Genomic DNA, 23,618 nt, shown 5'->3' on the forward strand with positions numbered 1-23,618 from the left:
GTCCGTGGAGGCCAGTTTGAGGGTTGCAGCTTTTGCGGCCGACAAAGGACCCAGCCTTAGCAGCCTTTGTTGTACATATTGTTTCTTTCAAAACAAAAACTAAAGTGGTGGAGTTTTAAGACTGATCCTCTGTAAGTGCACAGATCTCTCCAATCAAGTGTTCACCTGTCATGTTCAAATCACACAGCCCACCTCACTTACATTGTTCTTCACAAACCTGCACTCTAACTTCTTACAAGAATAAGAGGTGTTATGGGGTGTTTAATACATACTGGTGTCATTTCAGATGCTGTGAGAAAGGTGAAGCCCAGAGCTGGACACTGACAGACTGGATCTTCACCTGGACATGGAGCTGAACAGGAGCCAGCCTCACTGTATGTCTGACTCAGACTGAAGCTAAAGACAGAGACTCTGAAGCTCCCACACTGCACACTCTATAAGAACAACCATCTGTCTAATTGTACTGTGGTGGTAAACACAAGTTAACTTTTAGTTTTAACAATATGGTATGTGGCTACACTCAGTATCATCTGTCCAGGCCTTTACTCATATAGCATGTTTATAAAGCTCTATTTCGTGCTCTTCCAGTGTGACTGAGGTCCTCACTCTGGGAGCACCCAGTCACCCTGCGGAGGAAACTCATTTCGACCGCTTGTATCCACGATCTTGTTCTTTCAGTCATTACCCAGAGCTCATGACCATAGGTAAGGGTAGGAACGTAGATTGATGGTAAATTGAGAGCTCTGCCTTTCAGCTCAGCTCGCTCTTCACCACAACAGTCCGATACAGTGACCGCATCACTGCCGACGCTGCACCGATCCACCTGTCAATCTCACGCTCCATCCTCCCCTCACTTGAGAACAAGATCCCGAGATACTTGAACTCCACCACTTGATGCAAGGACTGTCCACCCACCAGGAGAGGACAAGACACCTTTTTCCAGTTGAGAACCATGGCTTCAGATTTGGAGAGGCTGATCTTTATCCCAGCCGCTTCACACTGCAAACCGCCCCAGTGTACATCGCAGGTCCTGGTTTGATGAAGCCAACAGGACAACATCATCTGCGAACAGCAGAGCTGAGATCCTGTGGTCCTCAAACCGGACCCCCTCCGGCCCCTGACTGCACCAAGAAATTCTGCCCATAAATACAATGAACAGAAACTGTGACAGGGGCGACCCAACATGCACCGGGAACAGGTCTGACTAACTGCCGGCAATGCAAAAACAGCTCCTGGTCTGGTCATACAGGGTCCGGACCCCAGACTCCCAGAGCGCCCTCCACAGGCCACCATGAGGGACACGGTTGAATGCCTTCTCCAGATCCACAAAGCACATGTGGACTGGTTGGGCAAACTCCCATAATCCCTCGAGCACCCGATGGAGAGTGTAGAGCTGGTCCAGTGTTCCATGAACGGTATGAAAACCTCTCCAGTCCATGGCATAGATCTTATCGAGAGGCTGAGGAGTGTGATTCCCCTGTTGTTGGAACACACCCTCCGGTCCCCCTTCTTATACAGAGGAACCAACACCCCGGTCTGTCAGTTCAGAGGCACTGTCCCCGACTGCCACGCAATGTTGAAGAGGCGTGTCAGTCAAGACATCCTCACATCATCCAGAGACTTAAGATATTCATGGATCTCATCCACCCACGGGCTTTATATTATGAATAGGATTTTTTTTGACGGACAAAATAGCAAAAAAAAAAAAAAAATCAGGATCACGTAGAGCGGGTTCATAAAGAAATTTTAAGACCAAAATGGCGCGACTCACTGCAGCAGGTACAGAGAGAGTAGCCACAAGATCCTAATGTAAGTCCATTGGAGCCAGAGTCAGAAGGAGCAGGAAGGACCTCCTGGAGAACTTCCTATTTGGCACACGGCGGCTACAGCGTTAGATCTGTCCACTCGTATATACGGTCTATGGTTGTATGAAAGTGATTATGATAATGATGATTTATAGAAAATGTCTAATTAAAAAGGTTGCGTAATCATATTGTGTCTAAACGTGTTTGTTGACATTTAGCACCCAAATTTTATATTAGCTACCTTTAAACTCTTTGAATTATCTGACCAACTGCATGTGATGTTTATAGTTTGTTCTACCCACATTGTTGATGTATTTCAGCAGGATAATAAAAAAAAAAAAAGTTTTTTGGAGGAACATGGAGTATTACATGCAAATATTACAATGAAATTGCAAAAAAACAACCAAACCGGGTAATTTTTGACCCACTTATTCATCTAAGGGTTAATGTGGGTAGGTCTTACAGCACCAACTAACTAGCACCATTTGTAACTAGCACCATTTGATTCCCTGACCCTGAAATTGTGGGTGTAGCTGTTACAAATCAACATTTCAACTTATTCAGAGGCTGAGATATTCCAAAAAGAGTTTTTGGCGTCCATTTTTTTAAAATTCAATATGGTCGCCATATAGACATCTGGGCAAATGCAAACATTGATTTTCTGACTCCATATACTAAAACCAAAAATATATAGTTTATCAAATCCCCCCAAAATTCCCACTAAGGTCAAAAAATGAATATAAGGAACTGGACTATTAGGACGGGACAGAGCGAGCAGAGAGCATTTATCGTGTTCATCGCTTGCTTATATTTGCTCTCACAGGGTATAGGTGAAGGCCCGGAAGATGTCATGACATGATCCCGCCCATAACTCAATGAAATATGATTGGCTAAAACAACTGTCAATCTCAAACTCACGGGTCTTCACTACAGGAAGGCGAAGGCCTAGGTGTTTCTTTAGTTCAGTGCTGCAGGGGGAGTCACTGATTTACCCAGATACGATTGGAAGAAAAATTGTGATTGGTCCAGTTCCGTTCCATTATATTAACCCTTTGTTTCACAAAAAATATTAGTCCAAGTTTTTAACAATGATCTAGAAATTATTACTAGTGTAGTGTTTATTACTCACTGAATAAAAAATATTGAAAAAATATATTAGTAGTACAAAAATTCTTTCACTGTTTTTTCTTGGGCCTTCACTGAATACCTTGAAGGCCCTGAGGGTTCCCTTCTGCCTGAGTATGAATAAATCATTCTTGAGTCATTCTCGCTGTGTCTCCATCAGAGGAGTTAATCTGTGGAATAGTCTCGATGAAACTTTAAAAGGCTCTAAAACAATTTACACATTTAAAAAAATATATAAAACTAAAATTATAGAAAAATACAGAGAAATTCAATAAATCATATTTTAACCCATCAAACCTACAGATTAACTGCAACCCCCAATTATATTTATATATTTAAGAGTATAATATAAACCAATAGGTATAAAAATTAACATGTACAGGGTCAGTGTGTGTGTGTGTGTGTGGGTGGGTGTGGGTGTGTGTGTATGAACATTAACATATATTTGGATTGTGTTCTGTATTGTGTAAGTGTACGCTATAACATTTAGGACATTTTCTTTCCTGCTCTCATAAAAGAGGATTTTTTTTGTTGTTGTTTTCTGTAAATAGTTCTGCCATCTTGTATCCTATTCTATATGTTAATAGGGTTTGGCAAAACAAGTGTTAAACTTCAGCCTAAACCCCTTCTGTCTACAGAATAACTTTATTTATATGCACTAACTGCATAATATGTTTTGTTTTGTGTTTTTTTGTGTTTTTTTGTTTTGTTTTGTTAAATCATTGTTATATGATGCATGATTATGTTAATTGACCGAAGAAAATAAACTACTACTGCTACTACTACTAGTACACTATTATGGTGTGAAGGTCCTAGGCATTAGCCATTTACCTTAGCTCCACCTGTTAAAAGAGCCACAATTCAGACAAAAATCAAATAATCCAGTCCTTTTACGTGAATTCTAGCATGACAGAAACTCGTATGATTACTATTAGTTCATAAAAAACGTGTGTGTTAGTCTGATCTGATCATTTATGACAGAAATCAAGATTTATCAGAGTTTAGAGGACTTGTGGGAATGTGTCATGTCCTTTTCTCCACATTGCTTAGTCTTGAATGTTCCACCATATACATTCAAAAGTCTTTAACTGCAAAAAAAGAAATAATAATAATTGAAGTGCTTGTGAACATGAATTTTACAGTAATACAAGATCTGACGATTACACAAGACTGGGTATTAAATTGTTTTAGTACCTTATTCTGAATATTATTGTGAAATTGCATAGTGTTCCATCACAAACTATAATGCCAGAGCACCTCCTCTATTTGCAATAGGACTGTTTTATTATGTAGTCACAGAGCCTAAAAGTATCTCTCATACACTTTCACAGGTAGTCAATATGGCACAAGCAATACATATAGACATACTGTACATTATATAGTATGTACAAATAACTTATTTTTTGCTTGTTTCCTTGTTGTTCGTTCTTGCATATGTAACAGGTCATGGGAGGCATTTGGCTAACTGATTGATGGCACTCTTTTTCTGACATTTTCAGTGCCAATCATTACACTTGCTGACAGTCCCAAAACACCAGTGTCTTTCCCAGCTTCTGCAAAGGGGTAAACTTCTCTGGTCATGCGAGATAGCAGACAGGGCATTTCCTTTTTCCCACCATAGACACGACCTTTGGCCTGGAAGGTGTATGCAACTCTGTGGCACAAGCGGGTCATTAATCGGGATAGCTCTAGATTTCGGTTGCCGTCTTCTTCCAGCAGTTTACAAAGTGTTTGGAGAAAGACCGATCCTAGTGGGTGCATAAAAGCAGCGTAACCTAAGGGTAACAGAATGTTAGGGATACTCACAAAAACGCATACAGGAAATGTGTTGGCTTTACCTGGTGCAGTGGCATACATGACGGCTGTGTCTATGGGCACAGATAGATCAGGTGAAAAACTTCCTTCTGTGCTGTCCACTGAGTCTATTGAGTCTACTTCAACACCATCATCAAGACCATTTCCACGACAAGCCTGAAAACAAACAGACGAAGCATAGGTTAATTATGTACAATATGCTATACTATGGACCAAATTTGAGTGAAGAATCTTCTAATTAACATATTAATTTCAATAAAATGATTGTTAGCCACTGTCTATTGACTAAGTGCATTTCCATTTGAACTACTGAAGCAATTAAAATGTTTCATTTCAATATTTTTTGCTGATATAAGATGTTATATATGCCCATGTGTGATATTAGAGTTGTCACAATACTAATATTTTGACAATAAGGAAAAAGGCAATACCACAATATCTTACCAGATAGGCAATATCTTAAAGGCAATATCTTACCAGATACCATAATATTAAACACACACTTTTTATACTAGAGAATTTAATTTTCAACACAAAAAGCATCCACTTGATTTAATATTATCAAGTGGTCCATTCTAAAACTATTCAACAAAGATCCAACTTTCTTTTCTTTATGGGACTTTTCAGAAGCTGTACTTGCTCAGCATTCAGTTTCATTATTGTGATTAGTATTTGGGTATTGATGTAACAACCCTTCAGTATTTGACATTGTGTACCTGAATAAAGAATAGTTTAGCTGTATTCTCCATGCACTTGTTGGCAAAGAATCTGAAGATGTGAGACAGTCTGACAGGTTTTCCATCTGCTCCAAAGACACAACCCTCCTCGCCATGAGATGACAGCACAGCCAGAAAACAGTCCTTCACAGGCCGCTGACTCTCTGCAAAGCCACAGAAACAAAGCCATATCAACTGTAATAATAAAACACATGATGGACAAGCAAGAGGCATTACTTACCAGCCAGGTATAAATCTCGTTTTAAAGATCTTTCTAAAGCTATGGCGCATATTTTATAAATTTTATGACTACAATATATTTTGAGATGTAAAATCAAACATATTAAACCTTATAAATTTGATCAGTATGTAGGGTTGTCTGGTGAAACTAATCCATATTGTTTAAATCCTAAATCCTAAATTGTTTGTCTCTTACAAGTAGCTATTCATTTTGATGAGATAAGCTGTTTGTACAAGAGCTCAAGGGTCATATTAATTTATTAGCTCTCCCCTGCCTTTTAATTTTGACAATAAATTAGCATGCAATGTTGTAATCGAGATAAAGGAACTGAGTCAATATTGACATTTTAGGTTTGATGACTGTTTGTACAGTTTTTAAAAACAAAGAACAAAGATCACAATACTTAATAAATAATACGTAACAAAATACTCAGTGCGTAATATGGAACATGTACATTTATGATAACGTAACTCTTTAAAAATGTATAAATATTTGTATTGTTTTTGTGGTTTAAGACCTCATTCTATCTCATACGCTAACACTGGAACTACATAGAGGAAACATCATCATCATCTTAATTTACCCTATTAATTAAAATATCACAAATCAGTTAATTTCAGTGATTTAACAAAAAGTTCTTCCATTATATCATACTAAAGCGTATATTGTTTCATAGCAGATTTCTGTAGTACCTTTCATGAAGAGTTGGTAGATCTCCTCAGAGCTTAGGTCTGTGTGGATGTCCACCTTGAAGCCCAGTTTGCTGAGAATCCGGTGGAGTTTTTTCTCATCTTTGCTCACTCCAGGCCTCCAGCCCAGGTTCACCCCATAATCAAAGTGTCCCACAGACACTATCAGAGCTCGGTTACACTCTCCTCTAAGCAGCGACATGTTTCTGTCTACAGGTAAGAACACAGTGTACAGTCTGGCTTTTACTGCATGTGACACCATTTATGCACCTCTCTTACCATTTATGGAATTCCTGGGCAGGTTCTCCTGCCATGCTGTCATTTTTACTACACTGATAAGACATCATGACAGGTGACTTCAACAAGTTACAGGTTTTCCAGTAAAGAAAAGTATTGGTACCGTAAGTAACAGGAACTTAAAACAGAACATGTAAGACATGCGTCAGGCTTTCTCTGAATGGCTCCGTCCTGAGTACTGTATACATAATAATAATAATAATAATAATTATTTATATATATATATATGTATATATATATATATATATATATATATATATATATATATATATATATATATATATATATATATATATATATATATATATATATATATATTATTTTTTTATTTATTTATTAATTTTTTTTTAACCTAAGAGGGGGTTTCCTGACTTCTTCCTGATTTGACTTTTTTATTCATGTTGTCCAGAATCTGATACATTTTTGTTCTGTTGAAAATACCATTCTGAAAAGAATCTGCCTGTACACCAAAACCCACAAATTTAAAACAAAAAAAAAGCGATTTAAGCTTCACCTTTGTCATGGGAATTACTGTCTACTGTCTAGGCAGGGTTTGAAATTAGATTTTGCTTTGTGCAGACCTTGTTCACGCTTTTAGAATATAATTACAATAAAAGAGACAGCAGAGACCAAACTACAGGGCCTCAGTTTCACAGCCCAATCTATAGTTTGTACGAACCAGCTTCAGCTTGAATTGGGGGCCATGTTAGTCAGGCGTCTTAGGAAAAATCCACCACCATGGAAAAAACTACTGCATAAATAAAACATTTTTTAAAATGTAATAACCTAATTGCTCTACAATACAATATTATAAACCATATTGAATGAAATTTGCAATTCATGCAAGAGACAGGTTTGATCAATTGCAGAATGTCAAAAATTCGTGCCACTCACTATATCGCCAAGTCTCACATCGCTCTGGATTTTCTGCCAAACTGAACCTGATTCCTGCAATAAAATAGGCCTATTACATAAAGTTTACAGCCGTGGTGTCAAAAGGTTTTTTAAAGAAATGTCGTCACATATTGAAATGGAGGAAATAAAGCAGACGGTCGCAGGTCAGTGATCACTTCAGGGCATATAATAATCTAGAAATTACTTGGGTTGGGCAATACTGACAAAAATGAATATCTAATTTTGTATAGTACCCGAACAATGATATTCACACATTATGAGGCCAATTCAAGTTGTGTTAAAAGTTTTCATTAAATATAAAATTGAGGTTTAAGACGTATGTTGAATAACAGTAGATTATCTAGACAAATCTGTACAAATCAGGCTTTACCTTTAAGTTTACAACCTTCAATTATTAGTGTTTTAAAACTTTTAATCAGCTCTTTTTGCAGCAATTTGTATTATAAATGATGTGCTTAATACTTTGTTTTTCCCAATTCCCAGTGCCCATCTCTACTATACCTGTATGTAATATGTTAATCATGAGATTTCATTGAATACCTTACATTAGAAATACCAACTAATTTGACAAGAGAAAATACATTTTACTTTTGCTTTAGTTTTGTGTGTTGGACATTAATTAACATTGTTCAGTTAAAAATGTCAAACATGTATAGACATCAGGGGCCTTGCTTCTTTCAAATAATTTGTATTACGGAAAAAAGAAACTTGAAAGACAGTCTTACATTGACATAACTGAGTGAATATTAAAAGGAAACATTTCAATAAAACAGGAACATACCAATGAACAAAAGTCAGCTCTACCCAGTGAAAAAAACATGTCAAACAACTGTGCCACAAAACATTTGATCAGAAACAAAATGATTGAGAAAAAAACAGATAGAACCATATAAAGTTTATAAAGAAAGGTTAGAAGTCAAATATTGACCATTATTTGTTATTTTTATACTAATATAAAATGTGAGCTTCTATAAAAACATTTTAAAAGAAAGCATATGTACAGCATTCTGGAGAGGTACAAATAGGGTCCATCTTTATACGATTGTTACTTTTTTCAGAGTTCTTTAAAAGGCCTCACAGCGGATTGGCCCGTCTCAGAGACAAAGGCTGTGTCTGAGGTAAGGCAGAGTGGTGAATGGCAGATTTGGGAGGGATGAGGAAGGGCTGGGAGAGCAGGGTGGGGGTGGTGCTCCTGGACGTTGCCCTGTGGGGGGGTGAGGGCGCCTGGAATGGTGACAAAGAGGGCTCAGAGGTGGACGACGGTGTGGAGGGTCCGGGGGTTCCGCTGGTCCTCAGAGGTTGTGTATTGCTTGTGTGGCTGTGAGATCGAGGAGGTTTGGTAGTGAGGGATAGGGGCTGGAGCTGCTCGGCATATGGAGAGGCATGTGCACTGTATGAGCTGTAGGAGAGGATGTGCTCTGTGTGGGTGGGAGCAGGTGCAGCAGGGGAGGCCAGGGCTGTGGTGGGAGTGGCTGGAGAGTCCAGGGAGGAGGCAGGGCTAGCCTGGGACAGGTGAGTGTGCGTCAGGTGAGACATGGTGTGTGGTTGCGAGTGGTGTGTACGGCTGTGGGTATGTCCCAGGGCACTCTGTGAGACTGACTGATGAGGCTGGGCCACAGGGCTCAGGGTCTCCTCCGAGTCGCTAGGCCCACATTGCCTTTTGGGCTGAGGGGAGAAGTCTTCTGCGGAACCAGCAGAGGGCACTGTGGGAGACAGTACAGACATAGGTAAAATTCAAATAGATCCACCATCACTATGGACCCACAATGAATGATATAACATGGACTTACCTTCAATTTGGGTTTCACTCTTTGCTCTCTTACGCTTTTTTCTTTTACCCTATGAAAACAAATATCTGTGAATATAACAATGCAATTTTATGCTGAATTTTGTTGCATCCCTGATGCACAGTAATAAGCCTGTAGTTGAATAAAGAAATTCTTGGTTGACTAAAGACATGTCCCACTGACTGATTAGTCGAGGGGTCATGGAATTAACTCTCAAAATTATTCTGTATCTGCATGTACCCAAACTGCACTTAGAAGACTACACCTGCACGGGAGTTCAGGCAACAACTATTTATCAGAAAAAAGGAAACAATATATTTCTATGTATAATGTAGATAAACTCCCAAATCTTCAACCAACTCAACTTACATTCTCCCATCTGATGTTGTCGTCCCATACAAGGAGTTATAATCTAAATAAATTGATTAGTCAACTGATGCAGACTCCACTGACCGATTAATCAACTAAGTGACACACAGTGTTTACCTACACAGTAATGACAGTATAAAAAAGAACGTACATAGTTGTCTCTGGCTGACCAGCCTGGGTACAATTTTGAATGAATCAGCCTTTCCTTACGTGCCATTTCATAGTATTTTGATTGTTCTTCTTTGGACAAGGAGTGCCACTGTAAAGACAAGTAAATGTTATGATGTGCAAACCATGTTATAAATTTTACAGTCAAATACAAATAACAACCCATTGAAATATTGATTCAAATGATTCACCCTTTGTCCAAGTATCTGGTTGATGGTGGCACTCTCCTTCACTTGGCACTGAGCCACCACTTTGGGCCTTTCGTCCCTCATGTACAACATAAAAGCATTAAGAGGTTTTTTAATATGAGGCTTCTTCTCATCTTCCTTGTCTGCCTGAAGCTCAACTGAAGGTTTCCTGTAAAAAAAATAAAAATAAAAAGAATAAATAAAATAATGAATGAATGAATAAATAAATAAAGAAATAAATGATAAGACACTTGTCCAGAATTATTCATGAATAATTAAGTGTTAGAAAAACAATGTGCACCCTTGCTGGCTGCAGACTCCAGGCTCCTGCTTCACAGTTGGGACAATGGCCGGGTGTGGGATGGACGACTGTGGTGTAGGGACCAAACGTGGAGGAAAGCTGCCAGACACCAGACTGCAAAAAAATAGAAGTTATAACCATGTCATATAAGAGCACATGAAAATTAAACAAGGCACCAGACAACTTACCCTGACATAGAGGCATTCATAGCAAGGGCCGCAGGTGAGAAACTACCAGCTCCAAGAGGATACACGGGCTGCCCAGGCCTTAGGGACAAGTAAGAAATTATTATTATTAATATTGTTAAATGAATTATTTATTGATTTATTCATTTCTATCTATCTCTGCATATTTTACTTACAGCCATCCAAGAGGGTGTGGGATCTGAGCCATTCCGCCTGGTGACATAGGGTAACATGGTGTTCGTGAAAGTCCTGCAGAAGTAGTAAGTAAAAGTAATAACAACTGCAGTGATTTTAGAGGTTAATTTCATTTTTCATAATTTCATTTCCTGATAGAGGTGGTTACCTGCATCAGGAGAGAAGCCGGGGGAGGCCCTCTGAGGGGAGAAGGCCTCTGGACTATAAGAGAGCAGTGGATGCAGATGTGGCATGTGAGGATGTTGCACCACAGGCACATTATTTGACTGCACAGGACAAACACAAAGATTATTCCAGTAGCCATATTTATCCAGTAGGTGGCAGGTTAATACACTTAATACAAGAAAGCTCATACAACAATATTTATTTTAATCTGAACAATCTGAGATTTAAGCACCAATAAAACCATAATCAGAAATATTTTTAATGTATAGTCAAAACTGTCTCTAGCTCTCTTAACTGAAGTTTCTGAACAATAGTTCTTACCAAGTGAGTGGGAGTTGCAGAGTCTCTAATTGTGGCTCTTCCAGGAACATCAAGCAAAGGCCACTGGAACGGCAGATACTGTGGAGATAATAACAACAGTCAATCTTTTATCTACTTTCTGTTTTTGTCAACTACACATGAAGAGATTTTATTTTATTAAATTTTTTTAAATAATCAGTACAATAATACAATAATAATCAGACTTTTGCACTCTTTAGCGAATCAACTATAGGCCTTGAAGCTCCAGAAGCTGAGGCAGATATTTAGTTTGGGGGGGACCATCAGACTAAAGTAAACAACCTTCCTAGGAAACCTGCATTTGTCAAAATAATTGCTATAATNTCTGACTAATCTTGAACTTGAACCCGTGAACCCTGACCTCGTGGAGCAGGACGTCCGCAAAGCGAGATCGGGCGACGGCCGAGCTTAGACCCATGGGGCGCAAAGCTCTGAACCGGTCCTTTTTTTTGTTTTATTATTTTCGGTTTTATTTAGAAAAATGAATGAATGAAACACGGAGTCACTTGGTTCCACAGCATAATGTCAGGCCAGGTGCTAATCTAGTCCATATTTGTGTTTTTAAAACTCACTTGATTCAGTTCTGACCTGAGACGTGGACTCTTTTGGGAGGAGGTTAGAGAAGTGGTAGAGATGATTATTTCAAAGAATAAACAAGGTAAATAATAAATAAAGGTAAAACTGACGCCCGTAGTTTTTCCCTTGGAAAAAAATCACAAACATTAGGAAAGGAAAGTTGAAATAGTTTGACGATGTGTGGGCTCCTCTTACCGTATTTTCTGGGTCATTAGACGCGGCCCCATACACGAATCCACTCAGGTGTCCCAGCACGACTTCAGTAAACTACAAAGCCACAAACACACACGGAGCAGACAGCGACCGCACAGCGAAACACACCCACAGACACACTCATCACTCCACGCCGACGGGGAACGGAACGGAGGAACGAACCGAAAAAGCGAGCGCAATGTGCCGCTTCTGGACACGACTGAACAACCGAGTCACTGCGAACACGCCGACAATCCTGTTGGTCCCAGACACACCCTCCCTACACGCCACAACTGAACAAAGCCCAGAGTCACCGTGAACGAACAAACAAACAAAACCACTCACCCATCACACTGTTGTGTTTCATTTAAAGTCCAGTGCGGTTTATTTGTGAAAAAAGTTTGAAAATAAACCATTTAATGACAGTGCGTCTTATAATCCAGAGCGACTAATAGTCCGGAAAATACGGTAACATTTTTGTAGGGAATCTTAATTTGAGGGATGATGCTGAAAATGACTGCGATTACTCTGTAAACCTTTTTTTGAATGATTATTTTGAATGTATTTATATATTCATTGTGTGTTTAATGTTGAAAAAAATGGATGGATAAATATATCCTGTCCTTGTTTTTGTTTTGTTTTCATGTACAAAACTGGCATATAGTTCGTAATTATGCTATACATTTTCAAAAAACAAAAAAAAAACAAAACAGTGTCCTAACATTAAACATACAAGAAATAAATGAAAAGGAGCAGAAAGAAGAGTCATCTTCTGTTATCTGCCCCCTCTTCCCTTTTCCAGACACATTAACACTGAGAGTTACTTTAAAACATTTCAGATTAATTAACATTTCATTTCAATCACAAATATTAATACACTGCAAACAGAAATCTTCACTTTTATGCTCAACAACTTAGTTTTCTTATTCATACATACACATTGCTCTGGATTTTGTGTTTTTAAATGTCATGATTGTACTTGATCTTTTGATTTCTTTGTCAAAACTTTTCTGTAAATGAACTTCTTTCACAGCGACGCTCCGTTCCATAACTTCGCTAAGTATTTTGAGCGAAGTGCCTCTTTTCTAACGCGCCTGTCGCCCAGTCAGGTGCGCAGGGTCTGTACACGACCACGACCACCCATCGCGCGCCACGAGAGAGAAGTCCGTTCGCTCCCTGACCCGAACTATCCTGAGATATTCCTCCGAAAAGAGGCAGAGTGCGAAAAGAGGCGAGAAAAGGAAATGATAACGTAGTCATTCTTTTCTTTTAGCGCTGATGAGAGACGCCCCCGCTCACGTCCTCCTGATCAATATCTAATCTGCAGAAGTAAATGGCCTCTTGTTTGTCGTCCATCTTTGAGGAAATGTGGCACCTGACACGGACAAGGACATCCATCACGTCCGGACATAATGATCTGAGGAGGGACGCGGGGCTGCGAGAGGGCGGGGGTGAGAAGAGTCTGTCATGCACTTACACAACACAAGTACTTAGCATTACTCCCAAGAATTAAAGAATGTGTATGAATCATGCTACAATCTGCCATCACGACTTTGGGGCTAATCGCTGTTTTGTTTCCATGGAGCTTTCAGACGGTTATATAAATCGACATGGATAAACCGCGAGAGTTTCAGACGGGAAGCGAGCACGGGGGGGTTCGTCCAGCTCCATCAACTCTGGGATTATTTCACTTTGTCGTCACAAAACCACAAGACGTTTGGAAACAAGAGGATTCCGGCGGGTTGTGTTGGCGATACTCACTCAAAAATAGTAGTAGTAGTTTATTAAACAAAACAAAACATCGACTACAACCCCGTGGATCATGAGCAAAAAGGTTTTGGCTGAAGTAAAAAGTGCTTGTATTGTAGTCAAGAGCGCACTAATGGAGTCCAAGACCAGTCCGAGACCACAGGGGCCCAAGAACCAAGACCTCTGAGGGTCGAGACCAAGACAAGACCAAGACTTTTAAAGGTCGAGACTGAGACAAAAACCAAGACCACGGCCCATCAAGACCAAATCTTTGTCATTTTCGACATTTATTTGTATTTTACTGTTATTTTGGCACAAATATATCAGTGTTTTTATAAATCTATCTCCATTTAATCTGATTAATGTTATTTTCGGTCTAAAATAAGACAAGCAAACTGCGCTGCTTTTTTGGACTCTCACTCACAGTTTGAGAACTCCTTTAAGAGAACTTCCACTGGCTCTTTACAGGGTGGTTTTGCAGTGGGATTTATTTATTTATTTATTTCATAAAGCATAAAAAGACAGTGTCACAACATCAGACACACAAGAAATGAATGAAAAGGAGCAGAAAGAAGAAAAAATCTTATGTCATCTGCCCCCCTTTTCCTTTTTCAAGACAAAACATCAACACCGATGGTTACGAAACATTCCAAATCAGTTCAGGCACAATTACTGATCAATTGCAAACAGTAAATCTTCATTATTATACACAACAACTTAGTTTTCTTTTTCATACACACACACTGCATTTGATTTTATATGTTTTTTTTATGTCGTCATTGTACTTGATTCTTTTATTTCTTTGTCAAGACTTTTCCATAAGTTCACTCCTTTCACAGCGACGCTTCGCTCTATAACCTTGGTTCTGAATCTGTTTTTTTTTTAAACATGTAGGTTCCTTTTAAATTGAAGTGGCTTGTTCTCATCTCAAACAGTCTTTGAATATTTACAGGTCATACATTGGATTTAGCCTCTGCACATTTACCAAATCGCACGTCGTGACAAACACAGATGCATTTGTGCGTTTCTATTTGGCAAACTTCAGCCACATGTCGTCGCGGTAACAAGCGGCTCTAATGAAATATGACTGCACTCGTCGAGACCGAGACCAAGACCGATCTCGAGTACTACGACACTACTTACAATGCCAAAGTCTGTTAAACAAATTCCAAGAAAGAAAAGCGGCGAATGAACAGCAAGTTTGTGTTTACAATTACAAAAAACAACTTACTGTTTATATAAGAGACAAAATATACATTAAAACAAACAAAATGTAATGCATAATTCATTCATTCCAGAGCTCTGTATCTTTCTTTATAGTCTTTTCTAAAGGCTTCTACACTGTTAGACTACGTTCAGACTGCAGGGCTTAACGCTCAATTCCGATTTTTTTGTGAAATCCGATGTTTTTTCGAGGTCGTTCACATTTCCAATTAAACGCGACTTGTATGTGACTCCAGTGTGAACATTAAACAGCCCAAAAGTGTCCCACATGTGACACTGGAGACACGACGACGTCAACCGCAGCGAGCGTCTCTGTGTTTACAGAAGTTGTCCAAACATGGACGCAGCATCGAGCACCTGGAGATTTTTAAAGTTCCTCTCGTACCGGAGCCAGAACATGAACAACTTACTTGTTTTAAGGAGGAGATTGAGAAGGAGAAGGACGAGGTTTTTGGTCGTGGTGTTTTGGGGGTTCAGCAGTCCGTTGAAAGGAACGTGTGGATGTGGAGACGGAGCCAAGAGTGGTGAGTGGTGATGTGCTTCACTTCAGTGACACAGAGTTCATTAACAATTTTCGCCAACTTCAGCGCAGAATAGTGACGTTTGTGTCTTGTTGATGACGTGTAGGTGGATGAATGCACTTTGGCCGTTCAGACTGAAGTCACATGTCAAAAGATCAGATATGTATCAGTTTCAGGAGCACATATCCAAGTGTCCTGGGTCACATTTGAAAAAATCGGATCTGTGTCATTCAGACTGTCATTAAAAGATCAGATACAGGAACATAGGGGCCAAAAAATCAGATTTGGGTCACTTCAGGCTGCAGTGTGAACGCAGCCTTAGACTTTTTTTTTTTTTAATCATTACTTAGACTGTTACACACATTAACCCCTGGAATAAATACAACCGTTTTATTTTCTTAGTTCTTATCTTTTTTTTTTAAAGATGACAGTTTTTTTGTTGTTGTTTTTTCCCGTTTACGGTCGTTCAAACTAATAATAACATAAATGAAGGCACAAAAGTTTATTATTTATGATGGGAGTAATTATTTCTAACATTATGTGAGCAGACAGTTTCAGTCAGATCTTCGGCTACATTTTAAAGACCTATTGTGCTTCTATTGTGCTTCTATTGTCAGACTCTCTGACTCTCGTGGCTCATTCTGTTATTATTTGCACATTTTCAACCACAATACTCATCTAAAATGACTTAATTAAAGAAACAAGTCGGCTGACGTCAGTGTTTGAAAACTGCAGAGCCCGATGGGACCTGACGTCGCCGCAAACGTCATCACAACAAGGAAAATAAAACCGGAGAGTGAAGCGCGTACGTCACAGCGGGCGTGTGTCGAACGTGGTGAAAACGGGAGTTGATCGCGCTGAAAGTAAGTGATTAAAGATTGTTCAAACACACGCCAATCCAAATACAACTCCGAGAGGGTAAATGAGAAGAGGAAACGACGAGAACCTCTCATGAGACGAACAAGCAGAAAAGTCTTACTGAAAGAACAAACTCCACACACTGCAAATTTCTCCGATCTGACCAAGATTTTAAAACTTATATCAGTTTATTCATCTTTTTTTTTTTAGATTTATTATCTATTTACTAGACCTGAGACTGCTTCATTCTAGTTCAGAGGTAGTTAAGATAAATTCCATCCATCCACTTTCTTCCGCTTATCTGGGGTCGGGTCGCGGGAGCATCAGCCTGAGCAAGGACTCCCAGACTTCCCTCACCCCGGACACTTCCTCCAGCTCCTCCGGGGGGAACCGAGGTGTTCCCAGGCCAGCCGAGAGACATAGTCCCTCCAGCGTGTTCTGGGTCCTCCCCGGGGCTCGAGAACAGTATTTTTTGCGGGTCAATCTGTACATTTTCTTCTACTGGGAATGATTTTTCTTTTCTTTTTCTTTTTTCTTTTTTTTTGGTTGAATTATTATGTAAGTAATGACTAAAACTAAATACAGAAGTAAGGTTTCATTCACCAAGGCGGAACTATTGACATAACTAACCAAATAGGAAGTGAGCATGGGCACGCTTGTGGCTCCATCGACTCCAATGACTTCTAAAATGCTGCTGTGAGCCGTCCTTTTGGTCTGGAGAAGAGAGTTATTTTATTAAATTTTTTTAAATAATCAGTACAATAATACAATAATAATCAGACTTTTGCACTCTTTAGCGAATCAACTATAGGCCTTGAAGCTCCAGAAGCTGAGGCAGATATTTAGTTTGGGGGGGACCATCAGACTAAAGTAAACAACCTTCCTAGGAAACCTGCATTTGTCAAAATAATTGCTATAATATTTTTATTATTGTATTTTAGTAAGTAAAAAAGAGCACTTGGTGTGCATGAAAAAAATCATAATCGGCCAATTATTATTAGTTGGACACCGATTGTCAATGTCTGAATGTGTGGATGTGTGTGATACAAATGATGCAGTAGTACAAGACACAGGAATCTCCTATCAGCTTAGATCAATGCCACATAACAATGTGCAGTTTGCCAAGTCTCACTCATGTTTACATTCTTTGTAAAGATTGCTTAGATAAACACAAAAGATCATGGCTCATATACGTGTGCCGTCTTAAAGTTGAAAATGTTTGCATTAAAATTAGAGCGGCATTAATTATTAGGTTTGGAGACATGTTTGCTTGCTCAGACTGCATATACATTATAAGTCTTGAGTCAGACAAAGGACAAAGTTCCACCAGAAGATCATGCCCCACCTCCATACCTCACACATACCCACATGCACACATACACACTGAAGGGCTGAGCCTGCCAAAAACACCAGGGTCTTACTGTTGACCAAGCTGTCTGGAGTAGGGAACCCCCACCTCAGCACAAAAGTTCTTTAAAAGGGGTCTTTGGTGCTTGTTCAACTGTGAGTGACGTCAAAAGAACTCAATTCTTTTGACCCTGGACAAGAGGAGAGATGGACAGCTCTGTGCCCCTAGAATATGTTCTCCTTGGTGTCAGTATCAGTTTTTTATCCTCTGGTTTTCTGTTCTTGATACATTAGTACACAGACTATAAAGCCATTGGGAGACCATATCATTATAATGACAAATGGTTAGTCAAGTTTTCAGCAGACACACCGGGGGAGGGTTCACAGTCTCAAAGCACACTCTCATGTTTGCTGTGGTTGTTAATACTGTTTTACAATAGATTACATAAGACAATTTGGCTCATTCAAAGACCAAGCAAAGTCTCAACAACAAGACGCAGCTTTCAGAGTTATTCATGTGTTTGTCAAATAGTCTGTCAACATTGTGTTATATAGTCAACAATGTTCATATTTTTGAACAGCACTGCCTGAGATGGAGTTCACATCATTAAATTTGTTGGTTTAAATAAAGTTCAATATATAGTTACAATATTACTACTTTAGTTTCAGCAGAAGTGCATTTGGATTCAGTGTTGAGTCCTCCATTTTGTTGACCTTCTACTGTTGCACAAAAGACACATCTTAGTAGCCACTAACTATATAACAAATTATTCAAATCATAACAAAGACAAACTGCAGTCATCACATTATTGAAACAAAAAATGAAACACAGAAACTCATTGCTACAAGTCAGTCTTTTTGTATCCTACAGAGACACACCACAAAGAAGCGCATGTCGCTGCTACACCGCGCAGCCCCCACCTCTACAGGCCTGAGGAAGCTCTGGCTGAGTGCTAACTGAATCCAGCTGTTGAAAATACCAGGCGAATCAATGTACACAGTCACACACACACACACACACCAGCACAATCACAGTCTATTACTGAGGGAAGCATAAAATCAGTGTGTGACTGGAGGGAAAGTTATTAGGCTCACTGCTGCTTACAAAACACTCTACTGAGCACAGTGTTAGCTGCAAGACAAAGAATGAAGGCCACTACATACTACGTCTATTCACCCTGACAATTTACTTTAATTCACTATGGAACTAAAAGGTGAGTCCTTGGTCCTGATGTTGTCACTATACATAAGTTTCAAGCTCAAATGTGATCATTTTGATGATAGAGATCAAAATTGTTCCTAAGTCAGGGCTCCCACTCTTTTTCACTGACAAAATTTCAAAACTTTTCCATGACTTCTTCATGGCCTAAAGTGAATATTCCCATAACTTTACAGCACCCTACATGTGTAGAATTGAGCATACTAATACATATTTAGGACTAAATATGAGATGTTAACCCTTTCCACTCACCTTATTGTTTGGTATTATAGTTTTTTTAAATTCAAAGTACTGTCATTGCATTCATTGTTGTCTCTTTTAAACAAAAGGTGCATACGTTTGGAAAAAAATCATAATGGCCTAATGAGAACTTAACAGAACGCTGTAGTTGAGTACTTGTAGTTGAGTAGTTGATACTATATGTATCAATTTATATCTGGGTATCAATCTCACAACCTTCTCTCTTCTTGTCAGAACAAGTCAATCTAACAATACGCTCTTTGCAAACATCTGCTTTCCTTTCTCACAAATCAAGCTCCATCTGAAGTAAGGATGCAACAATCCATTACTGGTATTGGGTATCAAGTATCGGCACAGACACTGAAAAATTAGCTGGATCTGATACTGCCTGCCTAATATCAGTTCAGCTTATGTAAAAAAACATTTGGTTGTCATTAATAGAACCTGAAAAAAACATTTTAGACACAATATAAAACACAGAATAATTTAACCATTATGCTGCTGTGAAATGTTTTATAGAGAGCAAAATGTGCACTAAGAGGTGAATTAGTTCCTCCTGCCACATGACTAAAATCCCAACATAGTTTGGAGTAAATCCAACCCAAGCTTTGTCCGGGATCCTGCCTACAGACAAACATAAGGGATGAAGTTCAAACAGTATGCATTGTGTATGTCGAGACCTGTTGTTTTAGACGGGTCATCCTCTGGGTAATTTTAGACTCTGCATACAATGTCAAGTAAACAGAGAAATTGTGGGATTGTTCAGTTTTGCAGCAAAAAAGATACTAGTGGTAAAAAAAAAAAAACTACTGATTTGTTCTAGAAAATAAAGCAGATATAAGCCCACATGATCTCCAGCAGGACCCGCCCCACACACACATACCAGATAGCTTATCTCCTCAGCCATTCAGCTATTCACTGCTAGTCAGGTGTGAGCTACTAGGCTCTTAATGACGCCTATCCAAAATAACAAAATAACTTATCAATCCAAAAGACTACAGTATAGTTGTCTCAAGTAAATTAGCTATTAAATCTATGAACAAGTTGAATAATCAGGGACATAAAAAAAAAATAAAAATCTGTGATTAATATGCCAAATTTAACGGGTCAATTCCTGAATGGATGCCAAAGGGAAAATCAGTTTTCTCTACTCTACATTTGGGAAGCTGAAGAACTTTTGATATATATATGGAGAGGGACATGGACTGTCAAAATAGGCAGATGGGTTCATTGGTTGATAAGACTATGCTACCACTTCCTTCTCTGGCCAGAAGAGTACAGTAAACAGCCTGTATTATGGCTCAGGTAGCGCCAACTAACGATAGCTTGTTTACCTTGACTTGCGTTCAGACTGGCAGACGCATGTCCTCCTCCTCTCTCCCTCTTATAAACACACCTAACACACACACGGGGAGAGCTGAAAAGTACACAAAGTCTCCATTGTGCAAAGAGAAACGCGAGGGAGGGCCTGCACAGGAGAGGAAGAGGAGGAATTGCGGTGTTGTCTCAAGGCAACATGCAGTCTGGGCTCACGCTGGTCACAGACAAACAGAGCAGGCAGTCAGATGCCAGTGGCAGCGTGTTAAGTATAATGAGATGTAACGATCCCCTGCTGGAGCCATGCATTAGGACCATTCAGCTCCTAATGACAACAATAAGCCGCTAACACAAGGGGAGGGCCATACAAAGCTGAGGAATGCAGGTGTTTGTGTGAGTAGCCCAAGCTCTGTGTGTTTAGCCCACATGTGTGTCTGGGCTAAATCCACAGAGGAAAGAACTCTAAAAGCAAAACAGAATCACAAATGAGTGTCAATGAACGACAATCTCTGGCCTCTCAACAGCTACATGCCACTCATAACACTGCTTTAACAAATCATGACTCAGTAAATGAGATTGGGTCAGATGGGTATATTGTAATTCACTGGTTTCAAGTCACCATAATCTTTCAGATATATAGTACATTTACTCTTATCTTTGCAATACCTTTCCAAGTCGCGCAGACTTTGGAAATACTTAGCTGTGTCAACAAACCATTTTAGATTAATGTCCACAAGAGTTACAGGATTATACCAGCAACTAACATCCATATATAATCTGAGCTGTCATAAAACTCAAGGGAATGGGAAATTGGGCAAACTCTGTCAAGCCTGCTGGGCAACTACAGCAGCTAATCTGCAGCTCCTGATGTTTGGAGAGTAGCTGTGATGTGAGGTTATTCCCGCTGCAGGCAGGCAGCTCTACTATGAGACTGTGTCCAGGCCTGTCTAACCCTGTACCATCACAATCCACCTTATCATAACAGGCTGCTGCCTGGGCTCACTGCCATCTCCTCACTCATACACACACCCACAAACTAAATGCATGCATACAAAAAATAAGTTTCAAGAAGACAATGAAGAAGCAATGGTATCCAGATCTCAATTTGCAAAACAATACACGTGTAAAATAAAGCAGTGTGATTTTGCATAGGGTAAACTGAAGCTTAAATTACCCCCTGGACAATTTAATCTGCATGATGTAAGCATTCATAAACTACTAAAAAGTTAACTAAAACAATACAATACAAATGCAGCTGTGGGAATGGTTACAATCGAGAATATACTTACTGGTCGCGCACTTGGTGTGAGAGCTCCATAGGGGCTACAGAGGTTCCCCAGGTCTGGTATCATAAAAAATGGATAGCCTGCATATGGGGAAGGCTGAAACAGACTCCCATCCTGTCTTCTCAGTGCTGAAAAAAGGTTAAAAAAAAAAAAAGTGAAGAAAGAAACTTTATTTGTACAGTCAACTACGGAAACATGAGTGGCACAAATAACTGAGGAACAAACGGTAAGACCATTTCCACAAGTGTGCTCAGTGTTTATTACCTTCTTGAAATAGCTGACTTTGTCTAGCTCTGCTCTCCAAATCGTGTCTGGGCTTCGGGCGTCTGTCTGCCTGCTGACAAACCACACATACAGTAATGTAAACAAAGCCTGAGGTTCAGATAGTGCGGGAGAATATTTTATCCACGAGTGGCAGGGGGCAAAAGTTTTTTCACAGTTTAGACTTACCTCTGAATCCGAGCTGCTGTTTGTCTCCGATTCATTCACTAAAGAAGACTTGACATCGTCCAAGTCCCGCTCTGAAGAAACGTTTCTCTTTTCTTCTTGTTCACCCTCATCTTTAAAGGCAATGAGTTCATCACTTGCTCCCAAATCATCCCCGTCTCCACCGTTCATCTGCGGCATGTTTGGACGCTAGCTGGACTGGCTAATCTGACTTCCAGCGAGTTTTACGCAACACTTCGTGAAACAAACCAATCGTCAAACCGACTGGCGAAAAACGTGTGTGTGATGAATTGTTGGTCTTACAACATGATGACAAATGTTCGTGTTAATTCACTAACTTTATCGTTATTATGTACGTTAAAAAAACACTAGCTAACAGGCTAAGCTAGATGCTACCTGCGCGTCCTCTGGATTCCTGATGTGCGGAGAGGCTAAATTCTTCATTAAATTGGATTTTACCGTGAAATATGTAAGTATGACACGCAAATGTCGATGTAGTGATATCAAAGAAAACGGATTACCAAATAATCCAGAAGTAAGACCGTGCTGGTAAAACAAATAAGCGGAATAGTAGTGTGCGTCTGCACTCGGGAAAAAGTTTTCTTGCGCACAGTTAGTCCAGTCCGGTGGGAATAGCAGAGGCCCTGTTTGCCTTCTTGTTTGATTCTTGCATCGTACTTCCAGTTTAAAGCCACACGTAAAGCCCGCATACGATGTTTAAAGTGTCCGTTTCCGCGTGATACATTCCTTGTGGTGGATTTTTGATTGCCTGTCCGTAATATGGAGGCGTGGGAAAGCAATATGCTGGTGGTTGTTTCTCAAGTGGAGTGGAAGGAAAAGACAGGCGATGGTTGTCGGTCTGCGCGGGGCGGGGGCTCAGTGCTGAGGAAAAGACGGGAGAGTCTTTACAGATCCAGGAACAGTTGTACAACACGCTTTCACAAGGCCAGCCCCAACTACACTGATCTTTAAACAGGCACAACAGGTTTCCTTTCTGTGCGGAGCAGACACAAAGACCAGGGAGGGAGGAGCTGGTAAAGAAAAAGAAGAGTTTTCCAACTTAAAGAAGCAGATGACAGACTTCTTTGACCCTGTGATTTGTAAGAAAATGATCATTTTAAAAAACGAACACTATCATATAAGCCATAACGTGTACTGGTACCAAAAACCTTTCCCTTTACTCATCAATTCAATCCCTTTTTGCACTAGACTCAGACAGAGAACCAACTTGAGTATGACAACTAAAACTCAGTAATAAGATCATTCTCACATGACTTTGCTGTTGGAGCTGAGGAGCACAATAAGGGCCAGTCACAGGTCAAAGCCGTGACCAGCTGTAACG

General features: G+C 39.7%; 2 protein-coding genes across 3 annotated transcripts; both read right to left on the bottom strand.

Moving 5' to 3' along the window:
* Window positions 1-4,271: 4,271 nt before the first annotated feature.
* Window positions 4,272-6,672, bottom strand: LOC110161916 (caspase-7-like). Its single transcript, XM_020926760.2, has 4 exons — window positions 6,395-6,672; window positions 5,462-5,625; window positions 4,769-4,901; window positions 4,272-4,705 (listed from the first exon to the last, which is right to left on the bottom strand). Exons 1-4 carry the CDS (start codon window positions 6,651-6,653, stop codon window positions 4,392-4,394), a joined length of 870 nt encoding a protein of 289 aa, XP_020782419.2. The 5' UTR covers window positions 6,654-6,672; the 3' UTR covers window positions 4,272-4,391.
* A 1,494-nt stretch (window positions 6,673-8,166) lies between these two features.
* tcf7l1a (transcription factor 7 like 1a) lies at window positions 8,167-23,313 on the bottom strand. 2 transcript variants are annotated; one of them, XM_020926336.2, is made up of 12 exons: window positions 22,280-23,313; window positions 22,094-22,163; window positions 21,833-21,957; window positions 11,283-11,360; window positions 10,945-11,062; window positions 10,778-10,850; window positions 10,605-10,682; window positions 10,417-10,530; window positions 10,119-10,284; window positions 9,911-10,018; window positions 9,394-9,442; window positions 8,167-9,306 (listed from the first exon to the last, which is right to left on the bottom strand). In XM_020926336.2, the coding sequence occupies exons 1-12, from the start codon at window positions 22,454-22,456 to the stop codon at window positions 8,678-8,680; spliced, it is 1,785 nt and encodes a 594-aa protein (XP_020781995.1). In that variant the 5' UTR covers window positions 22,457-23,313; the 3' UTR covers window positions 8,167-8,677. The 2 variants fall into 2 exon arrangements, with proteins under 2 accessions (XP_020781995.1, XP_020781994.1); XM_020926335.2 differs by having other exon boundaries at window positions 22,094-22,166; window positions 22,280-23,310.
* Between the last annotated feature and the right edge of the window lie 305 nt (window positions 23,314-23,618).

This window comes from Boleophthalmus pectinirostris, unplaced genomic scaffold, assembly GCF_026225935.1.
Source record: "Boleophthalmus pectinirostris isolate CB_2022bp ecotype Guang Dong unplaced genomic scaffold, ASM2622593v1 HiC_scaffold_18, whole genome shotgun sequence".
Lineage (NCBI taxonomy): Eukaryota > Metazoa > Chordata > Actinopteri > Gobiiformes > Gobiidae > Boleophthalmus > Boleophthalmus pectinirostris.

Excerpts from the sequence above, each read along its gene's own strand:
- LOC110161916 (XM_020926760.2), bottom strand. The coding sequence starts at position 6,653 with ATGGTGTCACATGCAGTAAAAGCCAGACTGTACACTGTGTTCTTACCT. Across the intron at positions 5,626-6,394 it reads CTACCAACTCTTCATGAAAG|AGAGTCAGCGGCCTGTGAAG; the intron begins GTACTACAGAAA and ends GTGGCTTTGCAG. Across the intron at positions 4,902-5,461 it reads CTAAACTATTCTTTATTCAG|GCTTGTCGTGGAAATGGTCT; the intron begins GTACACAATGTC and ends GTTTGTTTTCAG.
- tcf7l1a (XM_020926335.2), bottom strand. The coding sequence starts at position 22,456 with ATGCCGCAGATGAACGGTGGAGACGGGGATGATTTGGGAGCAAGTGAT. Across the intron at positions 22,167-22,279 it reads ACAGCAGCTCGGATTCAGAG|CAGGCAGACAGACGCCCGAA; the intron begins GTAAGTCTAAAC and ends GTGGTTTGTCAG. Across the intron at positions 9,307-9,393 it reads GAGTGAAACCCAAATTGAAG|TGCCCTCTGCTGGTTCCGCA; the intron begins GTAAGTCCATGT and ends TGTCTCCCACAG.